At 42.8% G+C, this 17,506-nt stretch overlaps 1 protein-coding gene across 1 annotated transcript in view; it reads left to right on the top strand.

The window, feature by feature from the left end:
- The window catches only part of ABRAXAS2 (abraxas 2, BRISC complex subunit), a 141,308-nt gene that overhangs the window by 43,886 nt on the left and 79,916 nt on the right, over positions 1-17,506 (top strand). Inside the window, 1 exon segment of the mRNA XM_030202556.1 lies at positions 1,179-1,215. Within this exon segment, the coding sequence (XP_030058416.1) occupies positions 1,179-1,215 (37 nt within the window).

The raw sequence follows: 17,506 nt of genomic DNA, 5'->3' as shown, positions 1-17,506 counted from the left end.
GAAGAGTTTTCTCGTTCATATATCCAGCTTTTCAAGATCTTTAAGAGGCCCATTCCAAAACTGTATGAGAGTGCAGGAATTGCTATTTGTTAACATTTATTTTAATTATTTTTTTATTTAACATTACATCCTTTTCATGAACTCTTATTTTGTCCCTTCCCCCCCCCCTTTTCCAATAGGCTTGGTAAGTAGGGGTCTTTATACCTTCCCACTGCCAGTCTATCCATAAAGATATTAACAAGAGAACCCCCCCCCCCCCCCCAAACCAGGCCCTTATCTCTATACACAGTCTCGAGGTCATTCCACCTTCACTAACAGAGATACCTAATAGTTCAGTATGGGGAATCCCAAATAGGAGACCTGGTCCTCCTAAAAGCTCTCCAACTATTGGTTATGGAAAAACATTATGTTTGGAAAGTAAAGCCCATCAGGTCAAACAGAAGTTTTCTCCACTGTGTGAATTGGTGGGGGGGGGAACGACATATTTTGCCAATTCATGAAGATACACTTCCTAGCCATTAAGAAGACTTTTTTTTAATAATAGTTTTTATTCTGTCTCCCCCCCCTCAAATCACCCAAACAGTCAAAACCTTAAAACCAACTAATGCGGCCCCCCCAGACCCTATCCCTTAAATGAGGCAGGAGCGATGCTCACTGGCTGCTGCCTGCGACGCCACTGTCTTCAAATATGGTGGTGTCTGGACCCATGCAGTGCATCATGGGATGCTCTGAGTGGGGTCAGGTGACTGGGGATTCCTCAAGTCTCTGCTGGCTCCAATCTCAAAATGGCTGTCTGTGCTAGCTCCAGTCTCAGAATGACTGTCGCTAGAGATCGGAGAGGACATGGGCAGGAGCAACTGGAGATTACGAGGGTCTCATTCTGTTTGGGGGGAGAGGGAAAGGGCGTTGGGGGCTCATTCTCTACAGGGGGGGGGGGAGAGGGAGCGAGTGAGGGCTCATTCTGTGTGGGGGCTGAACTGGGCCCTAGCGGCCAGTTTTGGATTCAGCTGAAACCGAGCAGTGAATTTCAGCCACAGATTTGGTTTTGGTCACCCTCTATACTCCTTGGCCATTGATAGTGAAAGGGTCCATAAACATGCCAGGGAGGTTGGGAGTAAAGTGGGAAAGTTTGGGTATATAATAAACATACAGTGTCACATACTTTTTCTTATTTGCAGAAATCCATAATCATGAACCATGTTTGAAACTTTTTAGGTAAGTCACAATTCTATGATCTAAAATGTCTGAAAAATCAGAATTGTGTGGCTATTCTGTTGTGAATGCCATAGGTGTTTTTCTCTGTTTTCTCAAAACCTTGTAAAGATAAAAATAAATTGTTTTATAAAGTAACACAACATCTTTTATTTCTGTCCTTGAGTTGGAAAATGTAAACCGATACCTCAGGTTCATGCTTGCATTTCCAAACCTGCATAGTACTACTACTACTACTACTACTACTACTACTATTTAGCATTTCTATAGCGCTACAAGGCGTGCGCAGCGCTGCACAAACATAGAAGAAAGACAGTCCCTGCTCAAAGAGCTTACAATCTAATAGACAAAAAATAAATAAAGTAAGCAAATCAAATCAATGTGAACGGGAAGGAAGAGAGGAGGGTAGGTGGAGGCGAGTGGTTATGAGTCAAAAGCAATGTTAAAGAGGTGGGCTATCAGTCTAGATTTAAAGGTGGCCAAGGATGGGGCAAGACGTAGGGGCTCAGGAAGTTTATTCCAGGCGTAGGGTGCAGCGAGACAGAAGGCGCGAAGTCTGGAGTTGGCAGTAGTGGAGAAGGGAACAGATAAGAAGGATTTATCCATGGAGCGGAGTGCACGGGAAGGGGTGTAGGGAAGGACGAGTGTGGAGAGATACTGGGGAGCAGCAGAGTGAGTACATTTATAGGTTAGTAGAAGAAGTTTGAACAAGATGCGAAAACGGATAGGGAGCCAGTGAAGTGACTTGAGGAGAGGGGTAGTATGAGTAAAGCGACCCTGGCGGAAGATGAGACGGGCAGCAGAGTTTTGAACCGACTGGAGAGGGGAGAGGTGACTAAGTGGGAGGCCAGCAAGAAGCAGATTGCAGTAGTCTAAACGAGAGGTGACAAGGGTGTGGATGAGGGTTTTGGTAGAGTGCTCGGAAAGAAAGGGGCGGATTTTACAGATGTTGTAAAGAAAGAAATGACAGGTCTTGGCAATCTGCTGGATATGAGCAGAGAAGGAGAGAGAAGAGTCAAAGATGACCCCCAAGGTTTCGAGCTGAGGAGACAGGGAGAATGAGAGAGCCATCAACAGAAATAGAAAACGGGGGGAGCGGGTAGGTGGGTTTGGGGGGGAAAATGAGAAGCTCGGTTTTGGTCGTAGGCGGTCAGTGGCCCAACTGTTTGGGGAGGCTAAAGGGGGTGGGGTTAGGGGTGGTGCCAGGGGTGGGGCTTACATCCATAATTGTCTGACAACACACAGAAAAAAAAATCAGTAAAAGTAAAATAGTCACAATTAATACCTTATATTAAATTTAGATATTAGATATGTATAATATGTCAAAGAAAAAAAAGCGGTTGCTCAAAGCATATATTAACCAAAGCAGACTATTAAAAAATGTTATCAATTATTAAACACTCCTATTTCCATCCATGGAAAATCCCAAAATGAAATGGTCACATTAGTGAAGTAACATCCGGCAACTAGACTTCACATCATAGGTGTCAATGATCTGCTCAGGGTTAATATCTCCAACAAGATCACTTTCAATGTTCAGTAAACATAAAGTTGTCAGTCTTTCTTGACCCATTGTGGATCTCAGCCAGTTTCATACACATCTCATATGAAGGCAAAATACTGAACTGGAAAGTTACCTTAAGAAGTCAGACTCAGCAATCAGCAGTACTAGAAAAATTAAAACTTAAATGCAAAATATCACAGATGCACATTTCCAAAAGCTGGTATATTCTGAATAAAATACTTTTTTCTACCTTTGTTGTCAGAGCTTTTAGTTTTCCTATTCGCTTTGGTCCCAGTGTCTTCTGTTTTATGCAGTGTCTTCTTTCTATTTGATATTTTTTCTCTCACCGTGTCCACCATCCTCCTGTGTCCTTATGCATCCTGTCTGCCATCTGTAGCCCTGTCCCTATCCTTCAGTGTTCCGATACAGCTCTTAAATTCAGCAGTTTTTCCTCCATCCATATCCAGCATTTCTCCTCAGTCCCCTCCATCCATGTGCATCTACTTCCCTCCCCTCCATCCATGTCCAGCATTTCTCCTCTCTCCCTTCCCCTCCATCCGTGTGCATCTCCTTCCTTTGTCTTTCCTTCCCCTCCATCCCTGTCCGACATTTCTCATCTCCTTCCTGTCTTCCCTCCCCTCCATCTATCCATGTCCAGCACCTTCCCTCTTTCTCTCCTACCCTTCCATCCAGTATCGTCCCTCTTTCTCTCTCTATCCTTCCACCCATTACCCTCTCCTAATCCTTCCGTCCATTGTCTCCCTCTCCTTCCGTCCATTGTCTCCCTCTATCTCCCCTTCCTTCTAGACAGTTCTCTCTCTCTTCCAATGTCTTTCCTCTTTCTCTCTCTACCCTTCCATCCACCGTCTTCCCTCTTTCTGCCCCCTCCTTCCAGCATTTTTCCTCTTTCTCCCTCCTTTCATTCAGAATTTCTCCATCTGACAGCTAGGGTCTCCCCCAGTTTCTCCCCAGCAGCTTCTCTCTCCTGCCCATGTCCCCTCTTTCTCTCCCCATCTTTCCATTCCTCTCTCTCTCTGTACCCCTCTTCCATCCAGCATCTTCTCTCTGGCTCTCCCCTGCTCTTTTCCATGTCCCCTCTTTCTCTCCCCATCTCTCTCTCTGGCTCTCCCCTGCTCTTTAACTCCCTCTCTCTCTCTCTCTCTGGGCCTCTCTACAGCAGAATGGGAAATTGACGTCAGCGGGGACAGAGGACGGCAGAGCCGACAGCGCATGCCTGAAGGCTGCTGCAGCCCCGCGCTTCTTTTTGTTCTTATGCTGGCTGTGGAGAGAAGTGGCGGCAGCGGTTCATTGCGGTGCTTGTTCCTGTCGCCGCTCAACAGAATTTAGCGGGACTCGAGTCGGGGCTACATTTGGAGGAGGAGGAGGCAGACAGGGAAGGTCACAGCTGGGCTCTCCCCAAGCCTATGCAAACCTGAGCACAGTTTGAGTATAGTAGTTAGTTGTTTACCTTCCCAGGTGGGTTTTAAATGTAAAAACTTGCTTAAGTGACTTACTTGGTCGCATCAGGAGGAGGAGGAGAATTTTCTTGGCTCTTTCTATGCAGGAGGAGGATCTCTCTTGCATGGGGTAGAGGTTTGTTTATGCATGTGGACAATTTTGTTTCTTTAGGAGGGAATGTAGATCTGTTCTTGCAGAAGAGTAGTCTGTGCAGGAAGATGGTCACATTCATTCTTTCTCGGTAGGCTAGAGATGTTTATCTGGGTTTGATTTAATTTAATTCCAGTTCTTATACTTTCCTGAACTGATCATCATTCAAAGCGTATTACAAAAGTAAAAAAAAAAAATACAAACATAAGATATGAAATCAAGATAACATGGGAGAAGCACAGAAGATCTAAGGGAGAGGAAGGTAGAGATAAGTAGCTAGTATTGGGCAGACTGGATAGGCCACAAGGTTTTCATGTGCTGTCATTTTCTATATTTCTATATATAAATTTAAAGCAAATACAAAAAATTCAATATAACAATGAAAACTAAATTATACAGACACCAGCTAAGACAAAGCAAACTCATAACTGTCAGAGAAACAGGAAGAATAATGTATCGTTATGTTGAAAAGCAGTGTTTTCAGAGAACATCTGAAACGCGTACATTTTTCATTTATAACTGTTTATAATTTATGAAAATGTACCTTGTTTAAGGTATCAGGTTGTCAGCTGTACTCTTATGCAGATGATATATTTATTTAGGTTCTTGAAAAATACAGTCTAGTAAATGATTTGTATAAATACTATCAAACAATGGGCCATAAAGAATTATTTAAAGCTGAACATACAAAAACCTAAAATCTCTGGTTCAGTAATGTTCTGGATGTAGTAACTACAGATTTCTCTCTTTATTCAGGAATAATTTTTCCAGGTATAGGGTTCTAGGGATTATTTTAGACTCTGTTCTAACTGTGGAGCCACAGATTTATTTATTTATTTATTTGTTGCATTTGTATCCTACATTTTCCCACCTATTTGCAGACTCAATGTGGCTTACAATAATACATCCTAACAATCATCAAGAGTAGATAAAACCATTGGTTACATAAAGAACAAGTGTAACATAATGGATAAAATCAATTCAATAAATCAGAAAACAAACTGATTAAACAATTCGATAAATCAAAAAACAGATTCTCTAGTAAGTAATGATGTGTTGGAGTTCCTGTTATTGATTATTATGGTAAGTCTTGTTAAAAAGGTAGGTCTTTAGTGATTTTCGGAAGTTGATAAGGTCATGAATATTTTTTACATTAAGTGGTAGTGTATTCCACAGTTGCGTGCCAATGTAAGAAAAGCAGGATGCATGAACTAGTTTGTATTTTAAACCTTTACAACTAGGGAATTGGAGTCCCAAAAATGTAAGTGCTGATTTTTTAGCATTCCTGGGAGGTAAATCAATAAGGTCTGATGTATGCCGGAGCATTTCCATGAATGAGTTTATGGACCAATGTACAAACTTTGAACACAGAACGTTTCTTAACTGGGAGCCAATGGAGCTTCTCTCTTAGGGGTTTTGCACTTTTCGTATTTTGACTTTCCAAAAATGAGTCTAGCTGCTGTATTCTGGGCTGTTTGAAGTTTCTTGATGATATGTTCTTTACAACCAATATACAGCGCATTGCAATAATCTAGGTGACTCAACACCATTGATTGTATCAGGTTGTGAAAAATGCCTCTTGGGAAGAAAGGTTTTAGTCTTCTGAGTTTCCACATTGATTGAAATATTTTCTTAGTTGTATTCTTAACATGGCATTCAAGTGTGAGATTACGATCAATGGTTGCTCCAAGAATTTTCAAAATGTCTGAAACAGGAAGGGGAAAATTTGTTTGTGTTGTATTGTAATGTAAGTATAAGACACAGTATTTTTTCAGTGTTAAGATGAAAAGATTATCTGATATTGTAACTTTCAATTTGAGATATCTTTGCGTTATTAGATCTTCTTTTCTGAGGATCATTTCAGATTGCTGGCTCAGTTGTTTATCCTGCCTCACATAAGTTACTGAGCCCAGATGGAAACGAGGGCAGAGCCTTGGATAAGAGGAAGAAAATTTGATGAATGGACCTGATACGGCCCATGTTTCAGCTAGATACCTGCCTCAGGAGTCATTACAAGTGCGTCCTTGAATAACTCAAATCAGGAGAATATACAAAGTAATAATATAAACACAACTGGACTTTGAAAAAAAGATTGCACTGGAGGCAAAAACACATAGTAAAAGGTTTTTAGGTTTATTAAAAGCAAGAAGCCGGCAAAAGAATCAGTTGGACCGCTAGATGACCGAGGGGTAAAAGGGGCACTCGGGGAGCACAAAGCCATAGCAGAGAGATTAATTGAATGCTTCGGGCTTCACCAAGGAAGATTTTGGAGAGATGCCATTGCCAGAAAGGATATTCAAAGCTGGCGAGTTAGAGAAACTGAATGAAATCTTTATTTTATTTATTTATAACATTTGTATCCCACATTTTCCCACCTATTTGCAGGCTCAATGTGACTTACACAGTTCCGTTAGTGGTGATTACCAGTTCCGGAGAGGAGAAATACATAGTTGAGGAAGAGGAGACGTGGAGGGGCATAATCGAACGCGAACGCCCATCTCCATGGGCGTCTATGTCCGAGAATGGGTACGTGAAGGGGTGGGACAGACCGTATTTTCGAAAAAAATGGGCGTCCATCTTTCGTTTCGAAAATACGGTTTGTACGGACCAAAATGCCATGGATTTAGTCGTTTGTGAGCTGGGCATTGTACAACACTACCATAGCTCTTAGGGGTGAATGGGGCACCTACATGTGGGTACAGTGGGTTTTGGAGGCCTCCCATTTACCAGCACAAGTGTTACAGGTGTGGGGGGGATGGGCCTGGGTCCCGCCTGCCTTAAGTGCACTGCGGTACCCACTAAAATTGCTCCAGGGACCTGCATACACGCAGGCCTCTAGGACTTGTTGCTGTATAACCTTGGCACACCAGTTGACACCTGAAGACTAATCTCTTTGAAAAAGTCCTTTATTTGAATAAGCACGTTTACTCACAGTTAACTGCAGATCAGAGGTTGTGCCCCACTGGCAAAGAGTCTTCCTGGTACTGAGATTAGCAGTAGGTCAGAGCTGGCAGAATGCTGTACAATGCTCTCTTTCAGCAACATTCAAGGGAAGAACTAAGTTCTGTAACGTGGCAAACACATGAAAGGGATCTAAAACTGTGTTACAAAAATGGCCACTAACCTCGTGGACTACCGGAAACAAAACAGGGCACACTCTGACCCAGTAAGCAGGGGGAAAAGCACCATGGGAGTAGAGCCTACCAACTATCAACATCGTGAGCATTTTAACACAAGCTACTGGAATCACGGAGCCCAATACCCTACACCCACCACAATGCATTGCTGATGTGACTTTGCAGTGCGCATAACAGAAAAGGTGTCACACTCACCCAAGAGCCACATCAGAACCAGGGAAAGGCTGTCAGAGGATAGAACACATTCTGCTGTCATGGAGGTGGGTACGGTATTTGAGGCTGACATAGAGGCTGGAAAAAAAAGTTTTTAAAGTGGGGTTTTTTTGGTGGGAGGGGGTTAGTGACCACTGGGGAGAGTCAGGGGAGGTGATCCCCGGTTCCCTCCGGTGGTCATCTGGTCAGTTGGGGCACTTTTTTGGGACTTGGACCAGAAAAAAAAGGGTCCAAATAAAGCGGACCAAATTCTCGTCCAAAACGCCCTTCTTGTTTCGATTATCAGCTAAAGACACCCATCTCTCCTCGCCCGATAACCATGCCCCAGTCCCGCCTTCGCCACGCCTCAGACACGCCCCCGCCAACGTTGTTCATCCCTGCGACGGAGTGCAGTTGAAGACCACCAAAATCGGCTTTCGATTATACTGATTTGGTCACACACGGGAGAAAGACGCCCATCTCCCAATTTGGGTCGAAATATGAGTGTCTTTCTCTTTCGAAAATAAGCTGGATAGTGGATTAGGTTACAGGAAAGAAAGTTCGTCTTATGATAAGAACTGAAAGGTATTAGGTTAAACTTCATTCCTGACAGATTAACTTGATCAATTAGGAATATGAAGCTATTAATCAGGATAATTTAGCATAAACAATTAAGACATAAAGAATACATTTTTGTATAGTGTAAACAAGGCTCCTACTGGCTAAGTCCGTGAAGCCTCCTCACCACCAGCACCGAGCTCTCTGTTTTCCTCTTTATGTGTTTCTTCTTCTTTCTTGGGCCTGTTTTTGGGATTTACAACCCAGCCCCCTTTTCTTCACCAGCTCCTCGGCTGTTTTAAACCCAGTCCAATTACAGCCAGGGTTCTCTCAGCACAGCTCAATAAAGTCGGGCTGTTTCTAACACAGTCCAATTACAGCCAGGCTTCTCTCAGCACAGCTCAATAAAGTCGGGCTGTTTCTAACACAGTCCAATTACAGCCAGGCTTCTCTCAGCACAGTTCAATGGAGCTAGGCTGTTTCAAACACAGTCCAAGTACAGCTAGGCTTCTCTCAGCACAGCTCAATAAAGTCAGGCTGTTTCCAACACAGTCCAATTACAGCCAGGCTTCTCTCAGCACAGTTCAATGGAGCTAGGCTATTTCAAACACAGTCCAAGTACAGCCGGGCTTCTCTCAGCACAGCTCCATAAAGTCAGGCTGTTTCTAACACAGTCCAAGTACAGCCAGGCTTCTCTCAGCACAGCTCAATAAAGTCAGGCTGTTTCTAACCCAGTCCAATTACAGCCAGGGTTCTCTCAGCACAGTTCAATGGAGCTAGGCTGTTTCAAACACAGTCCAAGTACAGCCAGGCTTCTCTCAGCACAGCTCAATAAAGTCAGGCTGTTTCTAACCCAGTCCAATTACAGCCAGGGTTCTCTCAGCACAGTTCAATGGAGCTAGGCTGTTTCAAACACAGTCCAAGTACAGCCAGGCTTCTCTCAGCACAGCTCAATAAAGTCAGGCTGTTTCTAACCCAGTCCAATTACAGCCAGGGTTCTCTCAGCACAGTTCAATGGAGCTAGGCTGTTTCAAACACAGTCCAAGTACAGCCAGGCTTCTCTCAGCACAGCTCAATAAAGTCAGGCTGTTTCTAACCCAGTCCAATTACAGCCTGGCTTCTCTCAGCACAGTTCAATAGAGCTAGGCTTTGCGCGGGCTCAAAGCCTTGGGTCCCACCCTCTGGGTCAGTCTCTATTCTCCTGACCTCCTCCCGCATTGACCCAGGCCTCTCCCCTATACCTCCAGTGCTGGCTGAGCCATAGCCAAGAGCTCCATGGGTTCGTCTAAGACCAGCTCAGCCTCCTCTTGCTCCATCCCCTCTGGTTCCTTCTCCTCCTCTCCTTCAGTAGCCCAGTCCATTTTCTCCTCCCCCCACCCCTTTTCCAGCTGATTACACTTTTCTTCATTAACTCTGCTAGGCTGCTTTTCCTTCTCCTGCCACCGGTTCCACCACCTCCTCCACCAGGTGGGAGAATCAGCTTTTCCTTTTCCCTGGGGGCCCTCTTCTGGAGCTCCTTGGTTCTGCACCCTACTTCTCCTCCCCCGGAGCTCTCCTGTGGCCTTCTGGGAGTTGTAGTTTCCCAGCTTTATGTCCCTTTTGGGCATAACCTGAGCATCCCTAGGGTCTTCCCTCCTACCCTCCGGCTCTCTTTTCTCCGGTGGGTAGCTGGGGTCCCTCTTCCTTTCGGCATATTCCTTACAATAGGTACGTTTTGTTAGTTGGCATTTAGGATGAGTTGTTATTGTATTCTTTCTTAAATAAATAGGTTTTCAGTAGTTTACGGAAGTTAACTGTGTCATGGGTTATTGACAAATTGAAGAGTAGCAAATCACCTGGACCGGATGGTATTCATCCCCGAGTAGTGATAGAACTGAAAAATGAACATGCAGAACTATTGTTAGTAATATGTAATTTATCTTTGAAATCGAGCATGGTGCCAGAAGATTGGAGGGTGGCCAACGTAATGCCAATTTTTAAAACTGTTCCAGATGTGATCTGGGAAATTATAGAATGGTAAGCCTGACATTGGTGCAAGGCAAAATGGTAGAGACTATTATAAAGAACAAAATTACAGAGCATATTCAAAAGCATGGATTAATGAGACAAACCCAACATGGATTTAGTGAAGGGAAATCTTTTCTCACCAATCTATTACATTTCTCTGAAGGGGTAACTGAACATGTGGATAAAGGTGAGCCAGTCAATATTTTGTATCTGGATTTTCAAAAGGCATTTGACGAAGTACCTCATGAAAGACTTCAGAGGAAATTGGAGAGTCATGGGACAGGAGGTAGTGTCCAGTAGTGTCCTATTGTGGATTAAAAACTGGTTAAAGGATAGAAAGCAGACAGTAGGGTTAAATGGTCAGTATTCTCAATGGAAAAGGGTAGATATTGGATTTCCCCAGGGGTCTGTGCTGGGACCGCTGCTTTTTAACATATTTATAAATAATCTAGAGATGGGAGTAACTAGTGAGGTAATTAAATTTGCTGATGACACAAAGTTATTCAAAGTTGTTAAATCGCGAGAGGATTGTGAAAAATTACAAGAGGACCTGTAGGAGTATTTACCTGCTATCTCACCTTTGCTGGTCTGGGGCCTAAAGAAACCTGAACCATTCTCTTAATAACAGTATGGATTCTACAGCCTGTGTCCTGAATACATCTGTAACCATCAGAAACCAACTTTTCACAAAAGGAAAATTATTGCTGGGCATGCCAAGATGACATAATCCAAGAGATATTGTTTACTGCAAACTAGCCTCCAGTTATCTCCTGGGAAGAGCTAAGGAGCACGCCTTTCAGAGACCATGGCTCCAAGTTTTTAATGAGAATGAAGAGGGAAGTTTGCTACTGTCTGATAAGAGTTTCTTTGCTAAATACAAAGCCTCTCTTCATGACCATGAATTTGGCTGGACATTATTACACCATTTGTGATTGGTTCATAGGGATCATCTAACCCAGAAAGATGCCAGTGTTGGACTGAAGTAGGAGAAGAGAAGTGAGAAGACCAGAAGACTTGTTGGACAATAGATGGCTCGGAGAGAGAGAGCAAGAGACTGATTTCCTAAACACTAGTGAACTGCATACCTTGTAACAAACGGACAAGGGTTAACTCAACCACAATACACGGCTTCACCCGAAAGACTGTGCTATCTTATCCAGAATACAGACCTTGGACTTTATTCCTGGACTGAGAGACTCGCTGGGGCTTCAGCTTGAGTCTCGGAGGAGAAATAAGATTCTTTACCATTGGAAGTCTGCAATATGGACGACAAGGTGAGGTAACAGGATATACTACCTGTGGTCAGGGACTAGTTAGTTCACGGTTTATCTGTGACAGATTGGTTTATTTCAGGATTGGTGGTCAGTGAATTATTAGCTGCTAAGTGTGTGTTTGGCACAAGACATATGTAAGTTCTCATAATAATCTTCAGGATATTAGTGGTGTGATCAGTTGTATTATTACTTATCCATATAGTGTTGGCTAATCATATATATCCTGAAGATTATTATGAGAACTTACATATGTCTTGTGCCAAACACACACTTAGCATCTAATCTAGAACCTTGCATTAAGCAGCTATAGTTCAGGTTCCTTTTTCCCACATGCATCACTTTGCACTTGCTCACATTAAACATCATGTGCCATTAGGATGTCCATTTTCCCAAGGTCTGTAAGAATATATATATAAGGTTAAACTCATTATATAAGGAGTTTAACCTTCTAATATATTTTTACAGACCTTGGGAGACTGGACATCCAAATGGCAGATGACGTTTAATGTGAGCAACTGCAAAGTGATGCATGTGGGAAAGAGGAACCTGAACTATAGCTGCGTAATGCAAGGTTCTAGATTAGGAGTCACCGACCAGGAAAAAGACCTAAATGTCATCGTTGACGATATTTTGAAACCCTTTGCTTAGTTTGTGGCACGGCAGCTAAAACAGCAAATAGAATGTTAGGTATTATTAGGATGTTATAATGCCTTTGTATTGCTCCATGATGCGACCGCTCCTTGAATATTCCATTCAGTTCTGGTCACCACATCTCAAAAAAGACATAGTTGAATTAGAAAAGGTACAGAGAAGAGTGACGAAAATGATAAAGGGGATGGGACAACTTCCCTATGAAGAAAGGCTAAAGCAGCTAGGGCTCTTCAGCCTGGAGAAAAGACGCCTGAGGGGAGATATGATAGAGGTCTATAAAATAATGAGTGGAACAGGTAGACGTGAATCGCTTGTTTACGCTTTCCAAAAATACTAGGACTACAGGACATGCAATGAAGCTACAAAGTAGTAAATTTGAAACAAATTGGAGAAAATATTTCTTAATGTGGAGTTTGTTGCCAGAGAATGTGGTAAAAGCAGTTAGCTTATCGGAGTTTAAAAAAGGTTTGGATATCTTCCTAAAAGAAAAGTCCACAAGCCATTATTAAGATGAATTTGGCAAAATCCACTTCTTATTTCTAAGATAAGCAGCATATAATGTATTGTATTGGGTTCTTGCCAGGTACTTGTGACCTGCATTGGCCACTGTTGGAGACAGGATACTGGGCTTGATGGACCTTCGGTCTGTCCCAGTATGGCAACGCTTGTGTTTTTATGTGCACAATTATGTTCACCACATCTAAAAAATGATGTAACAAAATTAGAAAGGGGTACAAACTACAGATTAATATGATAAAAGGTATGGATTGACTCCCCTGTAAGGAAAGGCTAAAGAAGTTAGGGCTCTTCGGCTTGAAGAAGAAATTGCTAAGAGGAGATATGATGGAAGTCTATAAAATCATGAGTGGAGTGGAACAGACATTAATTGCTTGTTTTACTCTTTCCAAAAGTACAAGGACTAAGGAGCATTCAATGAAGCTTCTAAGTAGTACATTTATAACAAATTGTAGAATATATTTCATCACTCAATGTGTAATTAAGCTCTGGAATGTGTTGCTAGAGAATGTGGTAAAAGGAGCAGGGTTTTAAAAAAGGTTTGAACAGGTTCCTGAAAGAAAGTCCATAAATCGTTAAGGTGGACTTTGGGAAAATCCACTGTTCATTCCTATGCCAAGCAGCTTGAAATCTATTTTACTCTTTTGTGATCTTGCCAGATACTTGTGTCCTGGATTGGTGACTGTTGGAAACAGAATACTGGGCTTATGTAATTATTTAAAAGCTTTCTCTGTGCAGAGATCAGTTGACGCAGCACATTCCATTAGATTCCGTTCTGCTGATATTTCAACCAGCATGACAACTTCTGAAGCCTAGTTACAAGGGAGCAGGAAGAGGAAAGTGGATGGGACTTGATATACCGCCTTTCTATGGTAACAGTCTAAGCAGTTTACATATTATATACAGGTACTTACTTATTTTGTACCTGGGGGTAATAGAAGGTTAAGTGACTTGCCCAGTGTCACAAGGAGCTGCAGTGGGAATTGAATGCAGTTCATCAGGACAAAGCCTGCTACACCAGGCTATTCCTCCACTCCAAAAACAGATACTGAAAAGCTACTTAGGGGCTGCCAAACGTAAAGCACAGCCATCTTTGAAACACTCACTTAGGCCTAAAATGAAGGCATCCTCTGTGATGCCTTCAGAAGCACATGATTAGCATAAACATATCAGCATTGAAGATTGTCAAAGTGTGTTCTGTTAGTGTAGTGAAAGCCTGTACAGCCATCTCCCACGTAGTCTACTCAAACAGGCAGCGCTGGGGTAGCACTTAACATTTTCTGACCTCTGACAGCACAGTCATTTTAACATACCCACAAAGATACCTCACTCCAAACCATGTGCTCCTGAGTGACTGCTGGCTTTCCCTCTGTTCTCGTTTAAAAGCTGCTCTACCTTCTTTTTAAATGTTAGCACCAGCAGACTGGTTCCATCCCGGTTAAGGTGAGGCCCATCCTTTCAGAATATGCTCCCCTTTCCCCAAAATGCTTCCCAGTTCTTAAGAAATCTAGACTACTGCAACGCACTCTACGATGGCTGTAAAGAGCAAATAATCAAGAAACTTCAGACAGCCCAGAACACCGCAGCCAGACTCATATTCGGTAAATCAAAATATGAAAGCGCTAAACCTCTAAGAGAAAAGCTACACTGGCTCCCACTTAAAGAGTGCATCACGTTCAAAATATGTTCCCTAGTTCACAAAATCATCTACGGAGAAGCCCCAGCCTACATGTCAGACCTGATAGACCTACCACCCAGGAATGCTAAAAGATCATCCCGCACATTCCTTAATCTTCATTTCCCCAGCTGCAAAGGTCTAAAATACAAACTAACACATGCGTCAAACTTTTCCTACCTGAGTACACAGTTATGGAACGCACTGCCGCGCAACTTAAAAATGATCTACGAACTAACTACCGTAAATTCTTGAAGACCCATCTCTTTAATAAGGCATACAACAACGACCAACCAATGTAAATGCATGAATCCCCTCCACAGATATTCAGAACTGTTTTATATTATTTGCTTGTTCATATTTCTACTATGTTACCCAAGATCTTTTTTGGAATACTAAATGTCTATTTTCTAATCTACTTCCACTATTCATAGTAACATAGTAGATGATATATTCATGATATATTGTAAGCCACATTGAGCCTGCAAAGAGGTGGGGAAATAGGGGATACAAATGCAATAAATAAAATAAATAAATAAATCTAGATTCATCATTCCTGCACTATTGTCTCAACCATGTATTTAGATTCGATCTCTGCCTGCCACTTGGGTCCTGTATGTGGAATGGGGAGCATTTCTGAAAATGCTACCCTGGAAGATCTGGATTTCAAGTTTCTACTTATAAGTACATAAGTAATGCCACACTGGGAAAAGACCAAGGGTCCATCGAGCCCAGCATCCTGTCCATGACAGCGGCCAATCCAGACCAAGGGCACCTGGCAAGCTTCCCAAACGTACAAACATTCTATACATGTTATTCCTGGAATTGTGTAATTTTCCAAGTCCATTTAGTAGTGGTTTATGGACTTGTCCTTTAGGAAACCGTCTAACCCCTTTTTAAACTCTGCCAAGCTAACCGCCTTCACCACGTTCTCCGGCAATGAATTCCAGAGTTTAATTATGCATTGGGTGAAGAATTTGGCTTCCAGAACTTCCCTCCCACACTTTCCAATGTTGTTGGTACCCACATTCACCAATACAGCTGATTCCTCCCTAGCACTGTCTAAAATCTTATTTAGGTGACACTTGAGGTCTGCCATCTTCTCATCATGCAGGCAGGTGATCAAGCGATCCTCATGTCTATCAGCTGTCCAGCTATCTTTATGTCTATTGATTGATTTACCAACAAAATCGGTTGTCCTAACCCTTTCTTCCTGGGCAGAAGCCCCTGGAGACACGTCTTCAGTGCAAGAAGGTATTGCATTCTCTGGGGGTCCTGACTACAGGATTGCTTGCTGCTTCACCGGGGTAGTGCTTTTCGATGACCACCTCCTCCAAGGCAGCACGTGCTGCCAGGCTGGAGGAGAGACTTCTTTACTATGTTTCCTCTATAGAGCTCTCTGCCTCAGCTCCTCCAAGTCTGCTACTCTAGTCTCAAGAGATTGGACTTATTCTCAGAGAGCGAGGAGCTCTTTGCATCGAGCACGCACATGTAGCCTTTTTCTAACTTGGAGATTATCATACATGTTGCACTCAATGCAAAAGACCTGATAGTAATCCCCTCCGACCCCCACTGAATTGCTGCCTGCATCTTAGTATTGGTGAGTAGTTTTAATTAAAACTTGAAAGAGAGTAGAGATATTAGACTAATATAAAGAGCCTTAAGATTGTATGGTATATTATATGCTTTTATTTAGTGTGTGCTGTTCAGGAAGTGGGAAAAAAAATAAGATTTAATGCAATGATAATCATCCATCTTATTCTCTTAATTGGAACATAGTTTAGTTTAATGAATCTTGGTTTACCGCCCTTCAGGCAACAGAGTGGGGCACAATAAAAAAGGGAACGGAAAGAAACTACAAAATGCAAAATACAGGGATAGCACGGGGGGAAATTAACTAGTAGAAAGAGAACATAGTTTAAATGGCTAAAGGACCATCAGTCAAGCCGAATCAATCGTGAGTAAAAGAGGGAAATGCCTGAGAGAAAAGATAAGTTTTCAGAAGAACCCGAAAACTGGGATAAAACTGCTCGGAACAAAGTTTGGACAGGAGGACATTCAGAGGGAGGAAACCACTGCAAAGAAAGCCAAGTGATGGGTCAATTCTAAACAAGAGCAGTGAACTGGGGGCAGGGTTACTCAGGAGGCAAAAGCAGATCACAGTGCCCTTGATGATGCGTAAGGGGATATAATTGCACAAAGGTAGGAGAGGATCCCAGTGTGGAGAACTTTGTAAGCCAGAGTAAGGACCTTAAACTGAATATGAAAGGAGTCAGGGAGCCAGTGATGGTGGGCGAGGAGAGGGGAAACCTGATCTGACCTTTGGGCATGAGAAAGCAAACAAATAGCCGTGTTCTAAACTGTTTGAAGGCATTTGATGAGGAATTTAGGGAGACCCCCAGATAGACCATGCTACAATAATTGAGACATGAAGATACTGGAGCAAGATTGCTCAGGAATAGTCATCCAGGCTACTATAGAGGGATCAAATAAGACTGAGAGAATAAAAGCAGGCCCACACTGTTGAAGAAATGTGTAAGTTAAAGGACAGTTGAGGGTCAAGAGTGACTCCTATGTATTTAATAGATAACAGCAGATAAAGTCCTGTATGGTCCATCCAGGCTGCCCAACAAGTTAAACTCATAAGGTATGATGTGATACTAGATATATATACTTGATCTTGATTTGTCCTTGCCATTATTGGGGCAGAGACCGTAGAAGTCAGTGCTGCGTACATCTAGTATCATTATAGAAATGATTAGTAGTAGTAGTAGAAGTCTGCCCAGCACTGGCTTTGCTTCCCAATTACTGGTGTTGCCATCTAATTACCGCTAAGCTTGTTTGGTTCCATGCCTGCTATATAGGAGTGGCCTAGTGGTTAGGGTGGTGGACTTTGGTCCTGGGGAACTGAGGAACTGAGTTCAATTCCCGGCACAGGCAGCTCCTTGTGACTCTGGGCAAGTCACTTAACCCTCCATTGCCCGCCGCATAGAGCCTGCCATGAGTGGGAAAAGCGCGGGGTACAAATGTAACAAAAATAAAATCTCTGCCACCTCCCGCAGGAGAGCATTCCAGGTATCTATCACCCTCTCCATGAAAAAGTACTTCCTGATACTATTTCTGAGTCAGTTCCCCTGCAACCTCATATCTTCTAGTTCTACCACTTTCCTGT

The sequence above is a fragment of the Microcaecilia unicolor genome, chromosome 5, assembly GCF_901765095.1.
Source record: "Microcaecilia unicolor chromosome 5, aMicUni1.1, whole genome shotgun sequence".
NCBI lineage: Eukaryota > Metazoa > Chordata > Amphibia > Gymnophiona > Siphonopidae > Microcaecilia > Microcaecilia unicolor.
This window is presented reverse-complemented; position numbering and strand designations above follow the sequence as displayed.